Source organism: Barbus barbus, assembly GCF_936440315.1.
Source record: "Barbus barbus genome assembly, chromosome: 31".
Classification (NCBI taxonomy): Eukaryota; Metazoa; Chordata; class Actinopteri; order Cypriniformes; family Cyprinidae; genus Barbus; species Barbus barbus.
Genome location: NC_136759.1, coordinates 462,544 through 487,437, shown reverse-complemented (window position 1 = coordinate 487,437; position 24,894 = coordinate 462,544). Strand labels below are relative to the sequence as shown.

Genomic DNA, 24,894 nt, shown 5'->3' with positions numbered 1-24,894 from the left:
ACACACACACTCACACTCACACTCACACACACTCACACTCACTCACTCACTCTGTTTTGTGTCTGTTTTCCTGAGCATCACACACTCAGTCCTCTGTTCCCGAGCCTCAGGAGTGTGTCCAGCAGCGGTGGATTAGTTCAGCTCAGCCTCGACGACAACAACCAGATCAAAGTTCATCATTACTGAAGCAGTGTTTCTCAGGTGTGTGTGCCGCAGGTGTTCATCAGCTGGAAGAACTGGGGAGCATTTATATGCTTACAAGCGGTTTCAAAAAACTATTTAGTTTACATTTGCATTTGTATAGCTGTGTGCAATGTATTTTTATAAACAATAAATGAATTTGACACTTGATGCAGGTGTAAGTCTGTTTCTGATGTAGTTTAGATGTTAGATATTGTCCAGTAATGTCTGTATCTTCACATTCTGAGCAGAGCAGTCTGGATCACACATTAAAACACTTCCTTCTGCTGCATTACCCTTCTCATCCACTAAACCCAGAACCATTTCACACTTCACACGATTCTATTTGGATTGCAGTAAAACCTTTCAAACTAAATATCATCTCAAAATAATCGGTTTACATATCAGAAATATCAAAATAGTGATGAAAAAGTTGCCTTTTAGTCACAAATTAATATAAAAGATTATAAACCTTTTCAAAATGCCTAAATGACGGCCAAAAACACGAGCCGTGTTAAAGTGTTAGATTATAAACATCACTTCCTGTTCGAACGGATCACGTGACAAAAACCGTTAAACCGACTGCAGGAGCGCGCGAATCTAGCGGGAGCTTCCCTGAGGTAAGACCTTTTCCTGATGATTAACTATAGAAATTAAGAAAAAGAGTTGATTCACGTACGAGAATTATGTAGAAATTACGAGAAAAATGTAGTTGTTCCTCAGTTAAGGTACGTAAGTCCCGATCTGAATCAAATGATTCGCGTTACACGATCCGGTTTCGAAACTGAATGACTTTGCGACGCAAAAGCTCCGTTTCTGTGTAAGTAATCATTACAAGCAAATAGATGAATGCTTGAAATACAGATGAATGGATGTTCTGAGCTGTTTTTGCTTGATCTGAATCAGTCGAAGCGGTTCCAGTGTAAATGACTCGCTCCATTGATTTTATATTTATTTTTTATTTATTTAGTTTGACAGGGACATTGTCCATTAATAAAACATTCCTGTAAATGTACCAGAATTAGCCAAAGGCTATGTTTCATCTGTAGTCCCTTGTCAAGATGTTACAAGTCACCCTAAGGAAAATGTGATTAAAAATACATAATAATAATAAAAATCGGTTTAAACAATTTAGAACAATGCAACAAAATACAAACAATAATAGGATGGCTAGCAGATTAAGATTCTAGTGTTGACAAATCTGAGTACTAATTAACCAATTCTTCAGTTGAACCCTAAATAAAGCACATGTGTCTAGATCTCTGAGAGTTGTTGGAATATTATTCCATTCTTGTGCAGCTAAAGCAGACTAAATGTACTGGTCTAAGCGGTATGATACAGGCTCCTCTTAATGCTCCTCTTGTAGAGCGATAACTAGCTGTTCTGATACAAACTAACTGACCATGAGGGGGAGAAGATAAACCAGAAATAATTTCATACGTCAAGCATACATTTGCATACTTAATCATGTTTTCCCAACTTAACAAAGGATATTTTTCCAGTATTGGACAATGGTGATAATGTACTGATTTCTTATGGAAGACTTTAAGTGTATGTTTGTATAAGGACTAATGGTTTTAGAGTCACTGAACTCGCCTGAGACCAGGTGATTAACAGTGAGTCATGAGAGAAATAACCATAGAATACATAAACATCTTAGCTGCTTCTAATGACGTTATCTCTAATAAGTTTAAAACTATAGAGATTAAACCTAACCTGCTTACAAACCTTTTTTGCGTGAGCTTTAAATGTAAGTTTAGAATCAATCAGTATTCCCAGATATTTATATTGAGGCACTACCTGCAGCCTCAGCCCTGACACGTAAACATCCGGCTCTTTAATAATACCGCTTAGAGAAGAACATGCATACTGTTTTGGACACATTTAGTTGCAAGCAATTCTCTTTTAGCCATGCTGACACATTAACCATAGAATTCATAAGTTAATTTGCAACTTGTGTCAGACTATTACCATGTATATAAATCACTGTATCGTACGCATACATTTGTATATTAATGGCAGGACATGAAAGATGAAAATCATTTATATACATAGCAAAAAGCATTGGACCCAAGATAGATCCTTGCGGAACACCAGTTGATGTACCTAAATCATTGGATAGGTGATTGTGTACTCTAACACACTGAAATCTATCTGATAGATATGACTCTATCCAGTTAAGTGTGATGAGAAATTAAAACAAGCTAACTTAGACATCAGGATTCTGTGATTAACGGAGTCAAAGGCTTTCTTTAAATCAAGGAACAGTGCTCCAGCTACACCACCTTCATCTAAGAGTTTTAATATTTTCTATAAAAAAACAATTTGCGGTTTCCGTTGAGTATTTTGCTCTAAAACCAAACTGCATGGTTTGTTGCATGATTCGGTTTGTTCCTCGTCTTCAGTCGTGTTTACACGACACTGCTCTACTACTGGCTCAGCTCGCTAGTTTCATCACATTAACTGAAACAAGTGAAAATGTTTATGTTTACAAATACAATATCCATATTTCCATCCCATTCCAAAGATAACTAACATTCACCAGAAATGTATGAAGATATTGAGTGAGGTGAGGTTTACTGCTAACTAGTGAAACACTGCATTAATATGACGAGCTGCAGCTCACAACACATGTTAGATGGAAACATTGTGCTTTAGGATGGAGTTTGTAGCTTAATTCACTAGATTTGAAATAGTTTGAGCTGCAGTTCAGTAGAAATCAGCTGAAAGCATCCAGTCTCATAACACTGAATTCAGTTACATTGATCAGTATATATTAATATTTGAGAAATGATTGCTGTTTCTATATAGAGTCAGTGATAATAGAGGAAATGGGAGAACAAAGTTCGAGAGGCTAAACTTGATTCAGCTGAACTGTTCTTACTCCACACATCTCTTAAATATTTCTTTATCTTCTCATGTAATGTCAAGGGTATGATCTATTTCAGATGCAGCCGAAATTACAACAATAGTGCTTACACATTTAATTGTTTGATGAAAATGATTGCTAGGGGCCGTTTATTAGTGGCTGATAACAGTAGGGACATATCATAGCATCTCTACTAAATTCTATACCCTTGAAATTGAAATAAAAGCTGCTCATGTTGGGTTGTATCATAATGAAAATGCAGTGGTTTATAATTTCAGATGGCTAGAGATATTTCTTTGTTTATTGAATGTTTAGTTCTTGTAGTAGAGGCACTAAATCCTGTGGGAAACACTGTAAACTGATTGCTTCGGTGCATGGAAACTGAAATCTGTTGTTCCTTCAGCACCGGTCCAGTAATGAGAATCATTATGTCCACTGTCATCATAAAGCAAAACAGATTTACACACCTGAAAACAACCGTAAAAACTCTTTATTCATTAATCATTCCGTTTGTACTCTGTAAAAACACAAACTGTAATTTTAAGACAGTGCAAAGTTGATTTTCTCAGATCAGAATCATCTTTAGATGAGTGAAGCAGCTCGGCTCTGATTTACAGTCAGAACCACACGGTCCAAAACCACAGACACAGAAGGCCACAGACGGACACAAACGCAGAGAACAGAGAGCAGAGAAACTCCACCGGTACTAAACTGCATTGAGATTAGCAGGGCAGGTCTGAAGCGATTAACACGTGATGAGGGGAGGAGCTCTGGCACAGTCACTGTCCTATCAGCATTAGTTCTCGTATGAGGCTCCTCCCACAGCATCTCTGACTGGCAGGTAAACATTCAGGTAGCGAGGCCTCTCATTGGCCGACACTCCTGGTGCTGCTCTGTGATTGGCTAGTACAGGGACTCTCGATGTCTGTCCATCAGAAGACGTAGATTTTGTCTCGTTGAACCGCGTCGAGGTCGTCATCCATCGTGAGCAGAACCTAAAACCACAGACAGACGGATGGGTGTTTATTTGACGAGATGATTTTCAGTTGTGTTTGAGTCTGACTGATGTTCTGGACTCACCAGGAAGGAACCGAACATGGCGATGGAGGACAGGAAGTGCCAGATGTCGTGATCGTCGAAGAAGGAGAGCAGGATACATTCACGGTTGTGCTCACGAGACTCAGCTGGAGTTTTCTGGAGACACACAGATCGATCAACATCACTGCACACAGGTGACACTAGGGCTGCTCCATTACAACAACAATCATAATCACGATTAATTAGCATGATTATGAGTGGCCAATATGATCAAAACTTTATCTGAATGATGTGTGACCCTGGAGCACAAAACCAGTCATAAGGGTATATTTTTTCAAAATTGAGATTTATACATCATGAATAAATAATCTTTCCATTGATGTATGGTTTGTTATGATCGGACAATATTTGTCTGAGATACAACTATTAGAAAATCTGGAATCTGAGGGAGCAAAAGTTGTTCAAATGAAGTTCTTAGCAATGCATATTACTAATCAAAAATGAAGTTTTGATATATTTACGGTAGGAGATTTACTAAATATCTTCATGGAACATGATCTTAATATCCTAATGATTTTTGTCATAAAAGAGAAATGTATAATTTTGATCCATACAATGTATTGTTGGCTATTGATACAGATATACCTGTGCTACTGATGACTGCTTTTGTGCTGCAGGGACACATTTCTTTAAAGATAGCGATAAATATGAATAGTCTAATGTAAAATAAAACAGCACAGACTTCACTGTAAGGGTTAACCTTCATTAGTTTCTCATTAAAGCTACAAAAGTAGTTCAGTCAAGAGCCGTGAGTGATTTTGTCTTGTTTGATTAATATTAAGCTCACAGTCGCCGCAGGAATATTAGGCTGCTGTCACTTTAAGAGCCGCACGTACTGTTACACACGTATTTTCATTCTCAACTGTTTACGTTCATTACATAACTAACGAGGGTTTACAGGAATAATCACTAAGCGCCGCATTTTGAGACATTTTTGCATGTATTTGACCGTTTAGGAGCTAAAAGATGACTACATGCCCGTGTTCTGCTTCGTCTCTGAGCGCACAAATCCTCCCGGGGAACAGTGCAAGTTCTGTTTCGCACTTTTAAAAACATGAATAAATCTAATTGAGTTTAATAAATCAAGCATGTCCCATTTTGCAAAAGTCTCGTTACATGATTTTACTGATGTGAAATTGGGCTTTTATGGAGGAGTGAAAGCACACCGCTAAAAGGGTGGAATGGGGCGCAATAATAGTTTTATCTCGATTATTGTATTTTCATAATTGTTGGAGGCGGAAATTGAAATCTAAACTGTATTTCGATTAATTGCACAGCCCTACGTAACACAGTTGCTGACCTGCCGCTCAATGACTTTATTAAACCAGTGGAAGATGAGCTTGTGAATACAGCGATGACTTACTTTACTTTTAGTCATTTAGCAGACGCTTTTGTCCAAAGCGACTTACAAATAAGAAAAAGTAACTAAAACTAAAAGTTAACACTCTGTAAATACTCTATACACACCCATTTAAGAAAATACAGAAATTAAATAAAATTGACACATGCATATAACAACATTTCCATAGTAAACATAAATGAACTTAAGGGTCACGACACTATATTCCCCAGAACACCACCGCAGGTGTTTTACATCACTGGAACACTGGACGGACCAATCAGCATCTGGCACTGCAACTGTGCATGTTATACTTACTTTTATTTGAAGAGCAGCCTGAAGCTAGCTTTAAAGTACAATGTAAGAACCAAATATAGAAGTTAAACTCCATTATTAATAGCCCAGTAAATAAATTAACCAAATAATGCCAGTGATTTTACCGCTGTTATTGTTTTCCATTCTTCAGCTTTTGGCAGGTAAGAAGTCGAGCACTGAATGCAAGCAAACACTTTAATGCTAAACTTCCATAAAATGGGTAAATCATCAGCATCCGACTTTATTATAAATAGAAACTTGACTAAAATAATTTAAATGATTAGACCAGAAGCATCATGAGCTGGGATTGATGTAACGCTCAGAAGTTATTTAAAACATGAATATTCAGAAGTTTGGGGTCAGTAAGATTTTTTGAAAATCTTTTTGAAAGAATTTTATTCTGTTCACTAACTAAGGCTGTATTTATTTGATCAAAAATCTGAAATATTACAGTTTAAAACAGCTGTTTTCTATGTGAATATGTGTTAAAGTGTAATGTATTTCTGTGATCTGCAGCTGTATTTTCAGCATCATTACTCCAGTCTTCAGTGTCACATGATCTTCAGAAATCATAATAATATACTGATTTACTGCTCAACAAACATTTCTGATTATTATCAATGTTGAACACAGTTGTGCTGCTCAATATTTCTGTGGAAACTGTGATACATTTTATTTTTCAGGATTCACAGATGGATAGAAAGTTCAAAAGAACTGCATTTATTTGAAATAGAAATCTTTTGTAACATTATAAATGCCTGTATTGACACTTTTGCTCAATTTAATGCATCCTTGATTAATAAAAATATTAATAAAAAAAAAAATCTTACTGACCCTAAACTTTCTGAATGGTAGAATGTATTTAACAAATAAAATTCAGGGACAAAAAGGGGTAAAGTGTGTGTGTGTGAGTGTGTGTGTGTGTGTGTGTGTGTGAGGGCGAGTGACCCACCTGCCATGTACTGAGACCCTGAAAGAAGAAGAACAGAGCGAAACCCCAGACCACAGCGGTGAAGAGAATACACACCAGAGCCAGACACTTGATTCGCTCGCCGCTGCGCAGCTGCACACACAACAGTTCAATCACAAATAAACACATCTGAACGAGACTAAAACTCAAATCAATCACCGGAGCACAAGCTCCTCTCACAAAAACCACAGGACAGTTCTTCAGATCAGGCCCTCGAGGGCCACCGTCAGTCAGGGCCGGACCTGAAGAACCCTGCGGTGAGACGTCAGGACCACAGGAAGTAGATGATGATGTCATAACGAGAGCAGCACCTTCATTATGATGTAAAAGGCGAAGTAGAGCAGCAGGTTACAGATAGCGATGGCCAGCAGGTACGAAGCGAAGTCGTTGGGTCGTTTGATGAGTCCGTACGCCGCCCTGAACACACACACAGACACACAGGGGTCACGCGTGTGCTCGTATCTTGTGACTAAGAGAGATGTGAAATGATGATGATCAGCGTTACTCACAGTGACCAGTTCACAATGTTTCCCATCACCAGCAGAACCATTCGATCCTACACACACATCAGAGAGATTCACTGTGACAGCTGTGTGTGTGTGTGTGTGTGTGTGTGTGTGTGTGTGTGTGTACTCACAATGTACATGGGTCCACTGCACTGCCGAATACAGTCTGTGTAGATCACATGCAAGATCCTGCGCAAGATCCCCGAGTCTGAAACACACACACAGCATCAGCTTCACCTGCTGAATATGTCAGATGTGTTGAGTGTGTGTGTGTGTGTGTGTGTGTGTTTGTATGTGTGTGTAAGATAGGGTGAGCTAGACAAAGTCTCCTGTGAGGGCTAAGTTTAGGTGTAGGGTTGGTGTAGGGCAATAGCACACACAGTTTGTTCAGTATAAAAACCATTACGCCTATGGAGAGTCCCCATAAACCACAAAAACCAGCATGTGTGTGTGTGTGTGTGTGTGTGTGTGTGTGTGTGTGTGTAAAACTCACTCAGTCTCCAGCGGCCCATGTAGTAGAGCTGTGTGCTCAGCAGCAGCGTGGCCAGTATGTGTATGACAGAGAAAATGATCCAGAACGCCGTGTTACCCTTACCAAACACCTACACACACACACACACACACACACACACAGGTTAGACTCATCTCAGAAACATTCATGGTTTTTCTACCAGGTTAATGATAGTTTCTGTCTCCTAACTACCTGTTGATCCCTAAACCAACCCTTATAAAAACCTGCATCACTAGACTGAAATAGAAACATGATTTGGCTGATTTATGAGATCATACACTTGAATACAAAGGCGTGTGTGTGTGTGTGTGTGTGTGTGTGAGCTCTCACCACTCCCAGCACAGAGAAGAATATGACGGCAGCCAGACAAGCGTAAGCGGAGTATGCACTGGCGTTGATGTCCGGGTGTCTCTTCTGATACAGCTTCAACATACACAGTCCAGCAATCATATACATGAACGAGGTGTCTGAAACACACAAACATGAGATAAACAAGATCAGAGATTCCCAAACTTTATTATCAGCCAAACCCCTTTAAGCTAAAATACTTACTTGAAGTCACCCAGAGATTTTAAGTTAAAGTCAGCATGAAATAAAAATCCACCCTGCCTATTTTCTAAACGCATTAGGAACAAATAAAAAAAAAAGTCGTGACGTATTGTCAAGTATGGTGACCCATACTCGAAATTGGTGCTCTGCGTTTAACCCATCCAAGTGCACACACACAGCAGTGAGTAGTGAACAAATCCACACACACACACACACACACACCGTGAACACACACCCGGAGCAGTGGGCAGCCATGCTGCAGCGCCCGGGGAGCAATTGGGGGTTCGGTGCCTTGCTCAAGGGCACCTCAGTCGTGGTATTGAGGGTGGAGAGAGCGCTGGACATTCACTCCCCCCACCTACAATCCCTGCCGGCCGGGGGCTCGAACTCGCAACCTTTCGATTACGAGTCCGACTCTCTAACCATTAGGCCACGACTTCCAAATACATCTATGCATGTTTAAAAAAAAAAAATGTAACATTTGTTTTTCTTTGTAATGTTTAATCTAAATGTCATAACCAGATCTTCTCTCTGGTGACACAAGCACTACAAACATTTAGTCTCAAACTCCGCCCCACTCATCTGAGACACGCCCCCACACTGCAGCATCCAATCAACAACCAACACACAGAACACAGTTCTGCTCTACATTTATTCTTTTTCAATAATGCATTACACTCAGATGTACGTCACAAAACACCTGCAGTTCCTTAAAAACCCCAGTTTGTGCAATCAGATGAATCACAGCAGCAGTGCAGAAACGCATCAATGCCTGCTCGATTCTGGATAAACTGACAATCACAACTTTTTTTGTCTCAAATACAGATCACAATTCTGAACTAAACAAAATAATGTGTGACAAAATATTAATTTCTGCAGGCTATTTAAAGTGCTTGTTTAATTTGAATGAATTATTGAACATTAATATATGTGTCCCTGCAGCACAGAAGCAGTCATGAGTAACACAGGTATATCTGCAGCAATAGCCAACAATACATTGTATGGATCAAAATTATACATTTCTCTTTTATGACAAAAATCATTAGGATATTAAGATCATGTTCCATGAAGATATTTAGTACATTTCCTACCGTAAATATATCAAAACTTAATTTTTGATTAGTAATATGCATTGCTAAGAACTTCATTTGAACAACTTTAAAGGAGATTTTCTCAATATTTAGATTTTTTTGCTCCCTCAGATTCCAGATTTTCTAATAGTTGTATCTCAGACAAATATTGTCCTATCATAACAAACCATACATCAATGGAAAGATTATTTATTCAGATGATGATGATGTATGAATCTCAATTTCACAAAATGTACCCTTATGACTGGTTTTGTGCTCCAGGGTCACATATTAATGCACCAAGTTTTTATATTAACATTTTGAAAAAGTGGTTTGAATGAATGATTCAATGACTCACTCATAAATACTTCACTTGTTTCATTACTGGATGAATCAGTGTTTCTGAACGAATCTCTTGAAGGAATGATTCAATGACAAATACATTTTTAACAGTCACTGTTAAACGATGCAATCGACAAATTATTGTGTTTAAATCCAAACGATACACTTTTATTCCAGTATTTCTGTGATCATATGAATCACTGTAAGGCAGATATAATACTGTGTTGTAAAAACGACTGTTTGTGAAGCTGTTTCTTACCTAAACACGTCTGCTCTCTTTGTCAGCACAAACACAGATCTGAATGTTCTGGTATGATTCTCTCAAAGGTTTAATAGACAGGTGAATCGTTGTCATTGAGAAATGAGATTGTGTGGATGTTTGAATCGAGATCGCGATCTTATAACCACTAATCATGCAGCTCTAGCCTGTGTTACATCAGCTTCATCACACTCACCGAACTGGAAGTTGGTGTAGTTTGGACAGACATGGTAGCAGGCGCTGAGTAGCCCCTCCATCATCAGAGCAGTGCCCATGGCGTAATACAGGCCGAAGTGCTTGGGAATGCCACACTCCTGAAAGACAAACAGCTGATCAGAACACGTGTCTGAAGTGCTGCAGAGAGTCTGAGTGGATATGACGCTTGTGTTTGTGTGTCTCACCAGCGCTGTGCTGTCGTTGCGCTCGAGCGCGCGGTTATGAAGGATGTCCCTCTGTAGGATGATGAGCAGGAAGAGCAGCCCCAGCAGCACATAACCCAGGTTACTCAGGATGTTATTGAAGGAGCTGAAAACATCACAACACTCACATTTACCTTGTCCTTGATGAGCACAGGCTTTATGCTGTTAGACTGTTTATTATCCACTTACTTCTAAATAAAATAAACTAAATAAACTTTGTTTATTTGAAGTGAAGTGAAGTGAAGTGACGTGACGTACTGCCAAGTATAGTGACCCATACTCGGAATTCATGCTCTGCATTTAACCCATCCAACGTGCACACACACACACACACACACACACACACTGTGAACACACACACAGCAGTGAACACACACACACACACCGTGAACACACACACAGCAGTGAACACACACACACACACACCGTGAACACACACACAGCAGTGAACACACACACACACCGTGAACACACACACAGCAGTGAACACACACACACACCGTGAACACACACACACCGTGAACACACACACACCGTGAACACACACACAGCAGTGAACACACACACACACACACACACACACACACACACACACACACCGTGAACACACACACAGCAGTGAACACACACACACACACCGTGAACACACACACAGCAGTGAACACACACACACACACCGTGAACACACACACACCGTGAACACACACACACACACACACACACACACACACACACCGTGAACACACACACAGCAGTGAACACACACACACACACCGTGAACACACACACAGCAGTGAACACACACACACACCGTGAACACACACACAGCAGTGAACACACACACACACACACACACACACCGTGAACACACACACAGCAGTGAACACACACACACACAGCAGTGAACACACACACACACACACACACAGCGTGAACACACACACAGCAGTGAACACACACACACACAGCAGTGAACACACACACACACAGCAGTGAACACACACACACACACACACACACACCGTGAACACACACCCGGAGCAGTGGGCAGCATTTATGCTGCAGCGCCCGGGGAGCAGTTGGGGGTTCGGTGTCTTGCTCAAGGGCACCTCAGTCGTGGTATTGAGGGTGGAGAGAGCGCTGGACATTCACTCCCCCCACCTACAATCCCTGCCGGCCCGAGACTCGAACCCACAACCTTTGGATCACGAGTCCGACTCTCTATCCATTAGGCCACGACTTTGCTATACAAATCCTTGCAAAGCAGCTTCACAGAAAGTTAAAGTTTCTACATTATATTTAGGTGTAGCTTATCAGTGGTGACTATGTAAGGGTCCATATGGCAGAAATGTGACCCTGGAGCACAAAACCAGTCATAAGGGTAAATTTTTCAAAATTGACATTTCTACATCATCTGAAATCTGAATAAATAATCTCTCCATTGATGTATGGTTTGTTATGAAAGGACAATATTTGTCTGAGATACAACTATTAGAAAATCTGGAATCTGAGGGAGCAAAAAAATCTAAATATTGAGAAAATCTCCTTTAAAGTTGTTCAAATGAACTTCTTAGCAATGCATATTACTAATCAAAAATGAAGTTTTGATATATTTATGGTAGGAAATTTACTAAATATCTTCATGGAACATGATCTTAATATCCTAATGATTTTTGTCATAAAAGAGAAATGTATAATTTTGATCCATACAATGTATTGTTGTCTATTGCTACAGATATACCTGTGTTACTCATGACTGCTTTTGTGCTCCAGGGTCACATATGCACAGTTAAAATCATGTAGTTAATGACATGTATTCAAATAGACTGAACACTATCAACAGTAATGACTGGTAGTTTTGTCTGAATGTCTGAAGAATGCACACACACACACCTCAGTGCTCCAAGAGGGTGTGCACACAGGAAGTTATAATAGCAGATATCTTGGTTTCCGGTGACGTTTACAACCTGTCAGAAAATACAGATTAATAGTCATCATGAATCCAATCAAGACACGGCATGAGACACAAACAGAGATTACATACCGTCTGATAGGTGATAACCAGCTGAATGACAGGAAGAGCGTAAAACACTCCGATCGTAGCGATGTTCCTGCAGTGAAAACACACACACATCGCAATCACTGGAGGTATAACATACACACACACACTTTCTGTCCTGACCCGTGTGTTTGAGACTCACCAGAAGTAGATCTGGTATTTCTTGCTGAGGATGCGCTTGTCTTTACGAGCGAGATCAGAGACGCACAGGAACTTCTGCGAAGGACAGAGATCACAGTAAATAAACACTCACACAGTTATAGTTGTGTGTTTTTCCCGGTAGGTCGAGCACCTTCGTACGGACAATGTTTTTGTCCGAGTCGATGTCGGCCAGCGTGTCGTAATCGTCCTCTTCTACTGAACTCAGAGACTCTTGTCGACTGCGGCCGACGCTCTCTAAGGAACGCTCTAGAACACAGAAAACACAACACTGATCAGCAGACCTCAGATTTATATCATCATTATGGATGGATCACTGAATGAATTCCTGAAATAGATGCTGAAATCATTCATTACATCATTCATTAGACTTTCCATGCAAAATCTTTCAGCAAATAGGGCACCTGATTTACTCCTTTGCATTTATGCATTTAATAGACAAATACAATTAGAGAAATTATCATTTCTAGGGCTGCCCCCTAATAGTCGACTAACCGTTAGTTGACGAGAAGAGGCTTGGTCAACCAAAATTTTATTAGTCGCAGAAAAATTTAAATAAAATACCACATTGGTGAAGTTACATAGATCGTTAACGGCTGGTCTTTGTCGTAATACAGTACATCGGGCAGGACATCCAAACATTCGTTCATTCATCGACCTCAAACAGCTTATCATCTGAAATATGCAAGTATTAGCAACTTTACATGACCGCTCAATCTAATGTTAAGCTAGAGAAATATGCGCTGTTCAGTGTCTGTGGAGACTGAAGATGAACAGTAGTGATCACTGCAGGACAGATGGAGGTGCCGGTCACTTAAAATACTCCCACTCAGATAAGAGTAACATCTTTCGAATCTGTAAAGACTCTGTTTATTTGTGTGCACTCACAATAACAACAAAAGATTGCTCTTTTGTAAAATAATGAAAGCAGTCAGGATGCGCTTTCTGCCGTCTCTGTCTCTGTGAACTTGAGCACGAAACTCAGTGTAAACTTGCCTTACAGACATTAAAAACATATCTAGAGAGTGAAATGTCTTCATTCAAATGAACCAATTCAAATGGAAGACAAATATTGTCAGATTATGTAATCCGTATGAAACATGCATGTCCTGCGGAGATGACGAGTCAGTGTCAGTGAAACCGAACACAAAGAAAGCACTAGTTTAGCAATAAATTATTCAAATGTTAATGCAGTCTCCTTGCTGTTTTTCTGACACATTCATAATCATTACTTCTGCAAGCTTTATGCATCTGCTTGAGCGCTTATTATATGCAGGCAATTAAAGGCTCATTATTATGATTTAAATGGTTTATTAATAAACATGTGATTAGTCGACTAATGCTTCAAATGAATGACTACTAGTCGACCAGACAAATCTTTAGTCGAGGGCAGCCCAAATCATTTCCAGTGGTTTTCAGGACATCGGACCAATATTTGTGGGATTCTGATTTTGGATTGGGTGGGATTTCGTATGGAGGTGCTGATTGGCTGATTTATAAAGTGGGCGTGTCACCAATGCGGATGGCTACATGATGTGCTGCGGTTATTCGCCGTTTAAAAGTCTCCGATCCTAAGTGGTAAAAACACACCAATCAGAAAGCAGAGCACATCAGACAGCCAATGAGAGGGCAGTGAACTGGCAACATGAATATTCTGTGTGTGTGTGTGTGTGTGTGTGTGTGTATACCAATGTATCCGTAGGTCCCATCGGCCGATGTTAAACTGTCAGTAACAGCTTCAGAGCTCAGTGTGCTGCCGTTATCAGCTAGAGAAACAGCAGACAGATTAAAACACATCTGACACAGAAAGAATCAATCTGAGTGAAAACTTTCACAAACTTACCAAATGAACCGTATTCATAGGGAGACACTGGAGCCTTTCCTGAAACACACACTGTGGGTTAGATAGATGCTCGTGTGTGTGTGTGTGTGTGTGTGTGTGTAACTCCATCTAAATCTTCAGTACTGAATATCATACACAGTTCAGTTACTTACAGGAGTGATGCCACATTTACACAAAATCAACACAGAACTGATCTAAACAACTAGTATAATAGTCTTTAATATTTCAAACACTGCTGGCATTCATGCTTCTTTCTACAGAGATTACTCGATCATTCAGCAGAGTCACTCCTGTGCGTAAATGAAGCTGTCATGCCCAGATTAAAAGATGTTACTATTCACTTCTAAACAGGAGTGTGTTAGTGCTGGGTTAGTTTACAGCAGTGATGTCACAACTACAGATGTGCACAGGAAGTTCCCATAAAGAGAGAGTTTGTGAGCAAATGAAAGCGGGAAGTGTCGTATCTTGCACACACACATACTCACACAAACACACATACTCACACACACACACACACGCACGCACACACACACTGTGAGAGACAGCATCCAAATAAATCACACACAGATCTTACCCAAGAGAGACGCTAAACACACAAAGATGCCGAAAAGGAAATAAAAGAATAAACACTTTAATAAAGTCACTCATTGCATTAAAGACATTCATAATTCTGTGATCCGGATTAATTATTAGATTACAGTTAACACTCCTACAGATGTGTGTGTTTGGTTACCTGTCTCAGCAGGTGAGGTGTCGATGTTCAGAAGCCCCTCCCTCTTCCTGTTCATCCTGAGAAAGACAGAATGTGATTGGCGGTCATTTAATCGTCACACGTCATCATGAAAACCGTTGATTACTGGATTTATTCAGTGTCGCTGGCATCATGTTTCAGGCTCAGAGCAGCATCTGTGTCACAATCACTTCAAACCTCTTATTCTCCAAACACGCCACGAGAAACGTTAGCAGATAGAAGGACAGGAAGATCCCCAGGCAGAAGAGCATCCCCATCACATACACCTCCGCTAGAGAACAGACAGAATGAGCCAATGAACTGATGGACGGATGAATGAATGAACGACTGAGTGAATGTGTAGTGTGCTGCTCACAGTTAATGGCAGGAGAAACAATCACATCCAGAGTTTTACTGCGATTCCCAGCGTCCAGCAGCTTGTCTGAGGAAACACAATCACATCAAACATGGATTCTGATTGGCTGCAGTACAATAACACTATGCTCTGATTGGCTGCATTAGAGTAACACTCTGTTCTGATTGGATGCAGTACAGTAATCCTGTGCTCTGATTGGCTGCAGTACAATAACACTAGGCTTGTTCGACTTCATGCGGTGACGCAAAGATCGGCTGCCACCTGACAAAAGCAATGCATTCTGGTTAGAACATTTGTCTGACTTTAATCAGCGCTGCAGCTGCCTTACGATCACATGTGCCATCAAAGTACCGCAAGAGCGAAACGAGACCAGCCGCCGGGCACTACAGTTGCTCAAAATCGACACTCTTTATTCTGATTGGTCAGATTCTGTGATGACAAGCACGATGTGTGTTGCGTGTTTATTCTAACAATTCAATTCCAATAATGCTCACGAATCTGTTTTTTCATAACAGTAAAGGTGTTTTTTTTAGTGTAGTCGCACTGTTACCTTGAGTCATTTTTTTTATCAAAAACATTGATAAAAGCATATATATCCCCACTTTATTGGTATTTAAATAGTATATGTTTATGTTGAACTTTATTCATGAACAGATGGCGCTGTATTAAGCAGTATATAAAAAGTGTTTCTATTGCTCATAAAAACGTTTTGTATTTGACACATTCTTCTTCTCTTCTAGCCATTTAGTCGTGTCCGACTCTTGACTACTTCATAGGCCGCCTCCTCCATGTCCTTCTGTCCTTTACCTCTTCCTTGAGGTCACTCATTTTCATGCCGGTGTCCATCTGGATGGTATCCAACCAGCGTGTCCTTGGACGGCCTCTTCTGCGTGTTCCACTGACCAGTCCCAGCATGATAGATTTTTCCAATGATGTATGACATGTCCAAAGAATGTTAACCGTTGCATGGTCATTTTGGCTTCAAGCAACATAGCTGGCTTGATTCGATTTAGGACTTCCGCATTGGTTTTCACCGCCGTCCAAGGAATTCGCAGCAGCCTTCTCCAGGAAGTCAGACAAATATTGACAAATATTGCATTTAATTAACTTTATCTGCGATAAGAGTAGGAAACACTGCAATCATCACCACCGGAAGCAGAAAGTGTCCGACTTGACTTCTCCGCTTTTAATTTGGCCCTGACTGCAAGCAGCTACTCTCACCAGCCAGTGGCAGGCTAGTGTAGTTCATCTCGAACAAGCCTACTGTGTTCTGACTCTACTCTGCAGTAAAGTAACACTGTGCTCTGATTGGATACAGTACAGTAACACTGTGCTGTGCTCTGATTGGATACAGTAAAGTAACACTGTGCTCTGATTGGCTGCAGTAGAGTAACACTGTGCTCTGATTGGCTGCAGTAGAGTAACACTGTGCTGTGCTCTGATTGGATACAGTAAAGTAACACTGTGCTCTGATTGGCTGCAGTAGAGTAACACTGTGCTGTGCTCTGATTGGATACAGTAAAGTAACACTGTGCTCTGATTGGCTGCAGTAGAGTAACACTGTGCTGTGCTCTGATGGGATACAGTAACGCAACACTGTGCTCTCATTGGCTGCAGTAGAGTAACACTGTGCTGTGCTCTGATTGGATACAGTAAAGTAACACTGTGCTCTGAATGGATACAGTACAGTAACACTGTGCTCTGATTGGCTGCAGTAGAGTAACACTGTGCTGTGCTCTGACTGGATACAGTAAAGTAACACTGTGCTCTGATTGGCTGCAGTAGAGTAACACTGTGCTCTGATAGGCTGCAGTAGAGTAACACTGTGCTGTGCTCTGATTGGATACAGTAAAGTAACACTGTGCTCTAATAGGCTGCAGTAGAGTAACACTGTGCTCTGATTGGATACAGTAAAGTAACACTGTGCTCTGATTGGATACAGTAAAGTAACACTGTGCTCTGATTGGATACAGTAAAGTAACACTGTGCTCTGATTGGATACAGTAAAGTAACACTGTGCTCTGATTGGATACAGTAAAGTAACATTGTGCTCTGATTGGCTGCAGTAGAGTAACACTGTGCTGTGCTCTGACTGGATACAGTAAAGTAACACTGTGCTCTGATTGGCTGCAGTAGAGTAACACTGTGCTCTGATTGGATACAGTAAAGTAACACTGTGCTCTGATTGGATACAGTAAAGTAACACTGTGCTCTGATTGGATACAGTAAAGTAACACTGTGCTCTGATAGGCTGCAGTAGAGTAACACTGTGCTGTGCTCTGATTGGATACAGTAAAGTAACACTGTGCTCTGACTGGCTGCAGTAGAGTAACACTGTGCCCTGATTGGCTGCAGTAGAGTAACACTGTGCCCTGATTGGCTGCACAAACCAGGTAAGAGTGGGTAGAATCGCAGCGGTCCTCCGCACGCCTCGTCTTCAGTCTTCACCACTACCACCACATAGAAACTGTTACTGGGGAAATCCTTCCTCTGAAACACACGGAACACACATCCTCACACAATAATAATAATAACAGCAGTGCACTGATTCTGTGTGCTGGTGCGCCCATTCCCGTCAATCAAACTGATACATAAACATATTTCAACCGTGTTTAATTAAAAATGCAAATAGACATCAAATGCGAGATAAAAGCCACTGCAAACCTTTTAGTGAAAAAGCGGCAAAAAGTTTAGTCACATGACCTCAATGCCTGACTACAATACATGAAAAACAGTTTCAGTGATGGTTAGGTGACATAAAAAGTCATTAGCTTAATTTAAAAACACCTGCATCGGTGGAAAGCTCTTGTGATGAGCAGTGTGTGTGTGTGTGTGTGTGTGTGTGTGTGTGTGTGTGTTACCTGCACTGTGATGGCAGCTGTGGTGGTCATAGTCTGATACATTCCAATAAACGCCACATTATTATCCAGATCATAAACTGGACACTGGACAGACCGAGAGAGACAGACAGACAGATATCACCGTATGCACATCTGACTGACTCTGAAATATGTGTGTGTGTGTGTGTTTCTCACCTGGATGTCCTGTATTGACATGACTGAGCAGGGGAAGTTCTTCTGTGAGTTCACCTTCACAATCACTGTGTCCACACCATCCGGAAACACGTACTTAAAGAACTGCACGCAGACACACACAGACACACACACACACACACACACACACCATCACTGCAGGAGATCTCTCTGTGTGTATAAATCTATATTTTGGGGGCAAGAAATTAGCTAAACCTGACAAAACCTCATTTTAGAGATGTCCTCATTTGTAAAAACAAAAAAAAGTAAACAGTTTTAAAATGGAAAAAATGCAGAATATTTTATTTTAGGTTTAGTGTATTGGTTAGTGTTAAGTGTGTATAATAAGTTAAGTGTCTATGATTTTAGTTAATTATAATTATATAATAATTATTATTATAGCTATAGCCATGGTGATTAGCTATAAGTTTAGGCAGTGCCCACACTTTGTAAACGTTTGTGTGTGTGTGAGATAGAGAGAGACATCTGAAATAACCCACATTATTCATATTCAAGATTGAATTGGTCAAAAACACTTTTCTTCAAACTCATCCAAAATCTGTCACAGATCAGATTTGGGTCAGATGATCAAACGTGACGCTGGTCTGAAGTAATGTAGGTCATTTTGATAAATTCACTCACATCAGCAAATTTAATGGCAGAGTGAGGCGGTGTCATGATGTACTGAAACAAACTGTTGTCTAAAGCGGTTTCTTGGCAATGCTGCTGCTTTTGAAATGAATCCGAGTTATGACATTATAATAATGTTCTGAGGGTGTTCAGGGTGTCCCCTGCTGGTCGAAATCTGCCCTGAAACCATAGTTCAGCTATCCTGTGATTACCTTTACTGTGGAACACAAAAGACGACATTTAGAATGTCTCTGGCAATACAGTGGAAGTCCCCCCGCCCCAAGTAAAAAAAAATAAAAAATTCTCACAGATTTGGGTGAAACAAGTAGTTTGTATCTGCGGCTGCAGTGTCTGGCCCTGGATTCACATTTATCATGATTCTTCTGTCATTATAGTAAACTACACACAACACAATGATGATTCCATGAACAGGCCTCCAGCTTCACGTCAGCTGTATCTGTTACTCAGATCCTTCAGAAGCAGGATGTCAAACACACACCTGTTTGCTCTCCCACACACACCTGTCCGGCTGTAAACTCCTCCAGCAGTGAGTGTGTGACGCTGCAGGACTGAGATCAGAGGATGTTCATCAGTGCCAGATGATTCACAGACTGCTCTGAGATCAGCTCTGCAGCGTCTCTGACACTCATCTGATCTGAAATCAGTTCTGTGAATCTGAGAAGACAAACCACCCAAAACCCATGAAGAAAACACCAGCCCCAGTGACTGAATGAGTGTGTGTGTGCGAACCTGTGGTTGGGACGGCGTCGCATTGAAGCTGAATTTCTTGTCTGTTCTGTGAAGAGAAAAGAAGCATGACATTCCTAAAGATCAGAGAACACACCCTTCTGATGCAAACAGGACACTAAAAAGCTTCAGGCCACGGGTTTAAAGAAAACAGTGAGACTGAACAGGTCTGGATTAGGGCTGCCCGATATATGGTTTCAGCATCGATATCGCGATGTGCGCATCTGTGATAGTCACATCGCAGGATGTGTGATGTTTAGTATACTGATCGTTATAATTATACTGGCTGTTTTGTTTGCTCACACACAGACTCTGGCTGTCACTTTGCTCTACACCGGACACGACAAAGCGACCTTTGCACATCATTTGAACTTTGTGTCAGTACGTCATAAACAGAACGTGGCATCAGTTTACTGTCGGGGATCTGTCTGTTGCGCAGCATCCAGTATAGACAGCATCACTGATTATAATGGGTTCTACAGTATTTTGTCGTCCGGTGTAGAAACGGTGAGAGCCACACAGATGCACATGAATTATGCTCACTTCTGCATCTATTTGTTCCTGAAATTACACATACGCACAAAATTATGTCAAAATGCATGTCTCTGCAAGTAAACACAGTTGCTTATGGCTCAGGTGAAGGTAAACAATTGAGAAAGAAACTGGATGTGTAACAGTATATTCACAGCAGTGTAATGTTCCTGAGGCTCTCTGTGTCTTAAATATTAATCAATCAACAAAACAGAGAGAAAAATAACGTTTGTAGCTTTAACACAGATTTATTAGATTTAATTTATACAGTGGAAGACTATGCAGTGTCATTTTAAATCTGACTACCTGAATACTGTTAGACTTACCTGAAAAATATAAAGCTTATTTCATTTGTATCTTTGTTCTATTATATTTATGTTTGTAATTTGTTTATTTTCTATGCTGATTTACCCACCTATAAAATCACCCCAAACATTAACAAGTCAGCTGGTTATTTTTTTCCGTAATATATATATGGCAGAAAAACTAAATATGGCAATGTGTGTTTTCTGGACCAGATTGAAGCTCAGGGAGTGTGGATATCAGCCGATTGTGCCTGAACTGGTCTCAGTGACTCACTGCAGCGTGAAGCTGTCCACGCGACTGACGCGCAGCTGATAGTGGACCCCTGCGCTGGACAGCGTCGACACGTCCACATAGAAGAACTGCATCTCTGCCACGGCTTTGGTGGGCGGCTGACACAGCGTACGGCCCACCTGTGTGTACTGGTACTTCCTCTGATACCTGCAGACAGAGAAAACACTCATTCACATCCTCACACAGGGCTTCTCTTAAAAAAACAATTAAGGGATAGTTCACCCCAAAATGAAATTCTGTCATTAATTACTCACCCTTGTGTCGTTCCAAACCCGTAAGACCTTTGTTCATCTTCAGGACACAAATTAAGATACTTCTGATGAAATCCGAGAGCTCTCTGACCCTGCATAGACAGCAATGCAACTGAAATGCTCCCAGACCCAGAAACATAGCAAGGACATCATTAAAACAGTCCATGTGACATCAGTGGCTCAACTGTAATTTTACGATTGTTATTTTTGTTTTCTTTGTGCACAAAAAGTATTCTCGTAGGTTTGCAAAATTGAAGTTGAGCCACTGATGACACATGGACTGTTTTAATGATGTCCTTGCTATGTTTCTGGGTCTGGGAGCATTTCAGTTGCATTGCTGTCTATGGAGGGTCAGAGAGCTCTCGGATTTCATCAGAAGTATCTTAATTTGTGTCCTGAAGATGAACAAAGGTCTTACGGGTTTGGAACGACACAAGGGTGAGTAATTAATGACAGAATTTCATTTTGGGGTGAACTATCCTTTTAAGACATAATAAGGAGCAGAAAGTCTTAAATTCATGGCATTAAATGTTGCATGCACTGCAAAAAATGTACATCTGCCTCAGTATTGTTGTCTTGTTTTCCAATATACATATCAGAACATCCTAAAATATATTTGCTTCTCATTTACTCATTTCCACCCTGCCTGATTTTCCTTCTGCTGAACATCAGACAGTAGCCACTGATTTCTATAGTATTTGTTCTCTTTACTATGGAAGTCAATGGGGACCAGCAACTGTTTGGTTTCCCTCATTCATTAAAATATCTTCTTTTGTGTTCCCCAGGTGAAAAAAGTGCACTTCCATAATGTACTTAAAGTGCTCTAGTTTTATACTAAATATCATTTTTTTATACTAAAAATTATTCTTTATTACTTCTTAATATAAACTTAAGATCATCTAAGTGTACTCTGCTGTTTTGAGACACCATGATTATGAACGAAAATGTGTTTTTAACGTACTATTGTCACCGCTTGTAGTACACTAGTGTATGAAAAAAGTGTTCAAGTGTAACTAAATACATTTCTAAAATACAGAGATAGTACGTTAAAAGCACATTTTCGTTCATATTCATGGCGTCTCAAAACAGCACAGCGGAGTACACTTATAATTTAATCTTAAGAAGTACTAAAGAATCATTTTTAAGTATATTAAAATTACTAAATTAGTGCGTGAGAATAGAGCACTTTAAGTACATTATGGAAGTGTACTTTTTTTTCACCTGGGGACAGAAGACAGAAACTCAAACAGGTTTGGATTGATATACTGGTGAGTAAATGATAACAGAATTTTCATTTTGGGTGAACTGTCCCTTTAAAAACATACAGTGTGAGAACTAAACAGATGAGTTTATTGCTTCATTTGTGCTGCTTATGAGGAACTGAAAGATCAAAGTTCACACACGATTGAACAAATCATCATATCGAAGTTCAAAATTAACTCTGACACCTGATTATCATCTGACTCCAGCAATATTAATATATATACACACACACACACACATATATAGTTATTATGTGGTGAAATGTATTAAACAGTATACACTGACATTGTATATAATGAATATTGATGGCTCCTTGACAAATTGCGTTTGTTCCTCATTTGTAAGTTGCTTTGCATATGTATTCATTTCTAATTGAATTTAACACTAGTTTATGTTTTAAATTTACCATAATTCATAATAACACTTTACCTCGTATTTAGATTTTTTTGTAGTTATTTTTGGAGACTGATGAAGTCAAACACACATTTGAGCATCTCACACTCACTTTGATCAGGTTATTATGGGATGTACTCACAGGCCTCTGAGGATGAGGGGAACCTGGAAGGACAGAACGGCCTGCTTCTGCCGGACCACGAACAGAACCGGACTCTGAGTGCTCTCCGACAGCAGCTCCACAGATACACGCACACCCTCCGTCTGAGAGACACACACAGAGAGAGAGAGAGAGAGAGTTACTGTGAGCGCCTCAGATGTTTCTCCAGTGGTCAGTGTTGTGATGGACTCGTGCCTTGTTCCTGGACACGGTGTGGTTGTAGGAGTAGATGGTCTGGTTGTCGCTGGTGACCATGTCGTAATACGTCACGTCGAACTGAGCGTCTCTCTGGATAACCACGTTAGCAGCGCATGACGCCAGCATCAGGACCAGCAGGACGGAACCGCGGCAGAACTCCTGCATCCTGGATCCGTCATCAGCCTGAGAACAGAAGCAGAACACCAGCGGAGTGAGAAACACATTCACTGCATACTTACCATACTTCATCTCAACACACACATAGTTACCATAGTTCTAAGAAGTCTCTTAAAGGCTGCATTTATTTGATCACAAATACAGTAAAAATAGTGAAATATTATTCTAATGTAAAATATCTGTTTTCTGTGTGAATATGTGTTAAAGTGTAATGTATTTCTGTGATCTGCAGCTGTATTTTCAGCATCATTACTCCAGTCTTCAGTGTCACATGATCTTCAGAAATCATGCGAAATCGAGATACCTTTTTCAGGATTCTTTGATAAATAAAAAATACAAAAGCATGTGAAATAGAAATCTTTGGATCTAAATTAGATTTCAAAATATATTCAAATAGAAATAAAATTCTTTGAAAATGTAATAATATTTCACAAGATTCCTGTCAAATTAAATAAATGCAGCCTTGATGTGCAGAAGAGAGGTCTTTCAATCCCCTTAAACACAATCTCAATACTGCAGTTAAACTCATGACCACAGTTCGATCAATGACTATAGTTTATAAAAATAATTCTGTTGTCCATAACATGATCTAAACGTTTGTAATTAAAATAATTACAATAAATGAATACAACATTTTTTTTGTTGAATTAATGAAATATTAATCTACAGCATTTTCACCACCGGCCATAAGAACCATGCACATTTACTATAGTAAAAACATGGTAGAATTGTATTAAGAGTGGCTGTATTTACACTAACCACCACACTCACATCACACAAGCATACACATATATATACACACACATATATATATACACACACATATAGATCTCACGCATATCTATAATGTCATAATCATGTTGGTATGTTGTGTCTCGCGTTAAGCTCGTTTTATCTGCCGTTAATGCGCGGGATCCGGTACAAACACATTCTAACACCCACAGCGCTCACCAGAACACAGTCTGCCGTTAAACGGATGAAACGCGATCCGGTTCGTCCGTGTCGGTTCAGTCCACTCGCTCTCGCTCTGTTGTGTTGATACTGACAGGACGCTGCGTCGCGTGACGTCATCGCGCACGCGTCACGTGACGCCGCGTAAACACCAGCGAATAACATTCTCTGATTTACACAGAGATCATAATTCAACATTTATTCAACAAACAACATTTTCCATTTAGTTAAATATGACAAGGTCGCGCTGGATTACCTGAGGGCGGGGCTACACTGCTGAACAGCCAATCGCAGCACAGATTGACACGTGATATATCGCTCTGACGTCGTTTGTTTACGGCTGAGCTTATTTTACTTTTAGTCATTTAGC

At 40.2% G+C, this 24,894-nt stretch overlaps 1 protein-coding gene across 7 annotated transcripts; it reads right to left on the bottom strand.

The window, feature by feature from the left end:
• Positions 1 to 3,317: 3,317 nt before the first annotated feature.
• LOC306851573 (SID1 transmembrane family member 2-like) lies at positions 3,318 to 24,778 on the bottom strand. 7 transcript variants are annotated; one of them, XM_079387907.1, is made up of 29 exons: positions 23,666 to 23,798; positions 23,394 to 23,579; positions 23,181 to 23,302; positions 21,114 to 21,278; positions 20,007 to 20,052; positions 18,630 to 18,731; positions 18,456 to 18,539; positions 17,985 to 18,084; positions 15,595 to 15,660; positions 15,417 to 15,510; positions 15,222 to 15,277; positions 15,063 to 15,074; positions 14,489 to 14,527; positions 14,334 to 14,411; positions 14,160 to 14,216; positions 12,779 to 12,894; positions 12,629 to 12,702; positions 12,472 to 12,538; positions 12,321 to 12,394; positions 10,410 to 10,533; positions 10,205 to 10,322; positions 8,119 to 8,255; positions 7,771 to 7,879; positions 7,409 to 7,485; positions 7,281 to 7,327; positions 7,083 to 7,188; positions 6,754 to 6,864; positions 4,130 to 4,243; positions 3,519 to 4,044 (listed from the first exon to the last, which is right to left on the bottom strand). In XM_079387907.1, the coding sequence occupies exons 1-29, from the start codon at positions 23,666 to 23,668 to the stop codon at positions 3,982 to 3,984; spliced, it is 2,547 nt and encodes an 848-aa protein (XP_079244033.1). In that variant the 5' UTR covers positions 23,669 to 23,798; the 3' UTR covers positions 3,519 to 3,981. The 7 variants fall into 7 exon arrangements, with proteins under 7 accessions (XP_079244036.1, XP_079244031.1, XP_079244032.1 ...); XM_079387910.1 differs by lacking the exon at positions 14,160 to 14,216 and having other exon boundaries at positions 3,318 to 4,044; XM_079387908.1 differs by lacking the exons at positions 15,063 to 15,074; positions 23,666 to 23,798 and adding an exon at positions 24,525 to 24,639 and having other exon boundaries at positions 14,489 to 14,539.
• Positions 24,779 to 24,894: the final 116 nt, after the last annotated feature.

Excerpts from the sequence above, each read along its gene's own strand:
- LOC306851573 (XM_079387905.1), bottom strand. The coding sequence starts at position 24,722 with ATGTTGAATTATGATCTCTGTGTAAATCAGAGAATGTTATTCGCTGGT. Across the intron at positions 15,661-17,984 it reads ATTCTACCCACTCTTACCTG|ACAAGCTGCTGGACGCTGGG; the intron begins GTTTGTGCAGCC and ends GTGTTTCCTCAG. Across the intron at positions 7,189-7,280 it reads AACATTGTGAACTGGTCACT|GGCGGCGTACGGACTCATCA; the intron begins GTGAGTAACGCT and ends GTGTGTGTTCAG.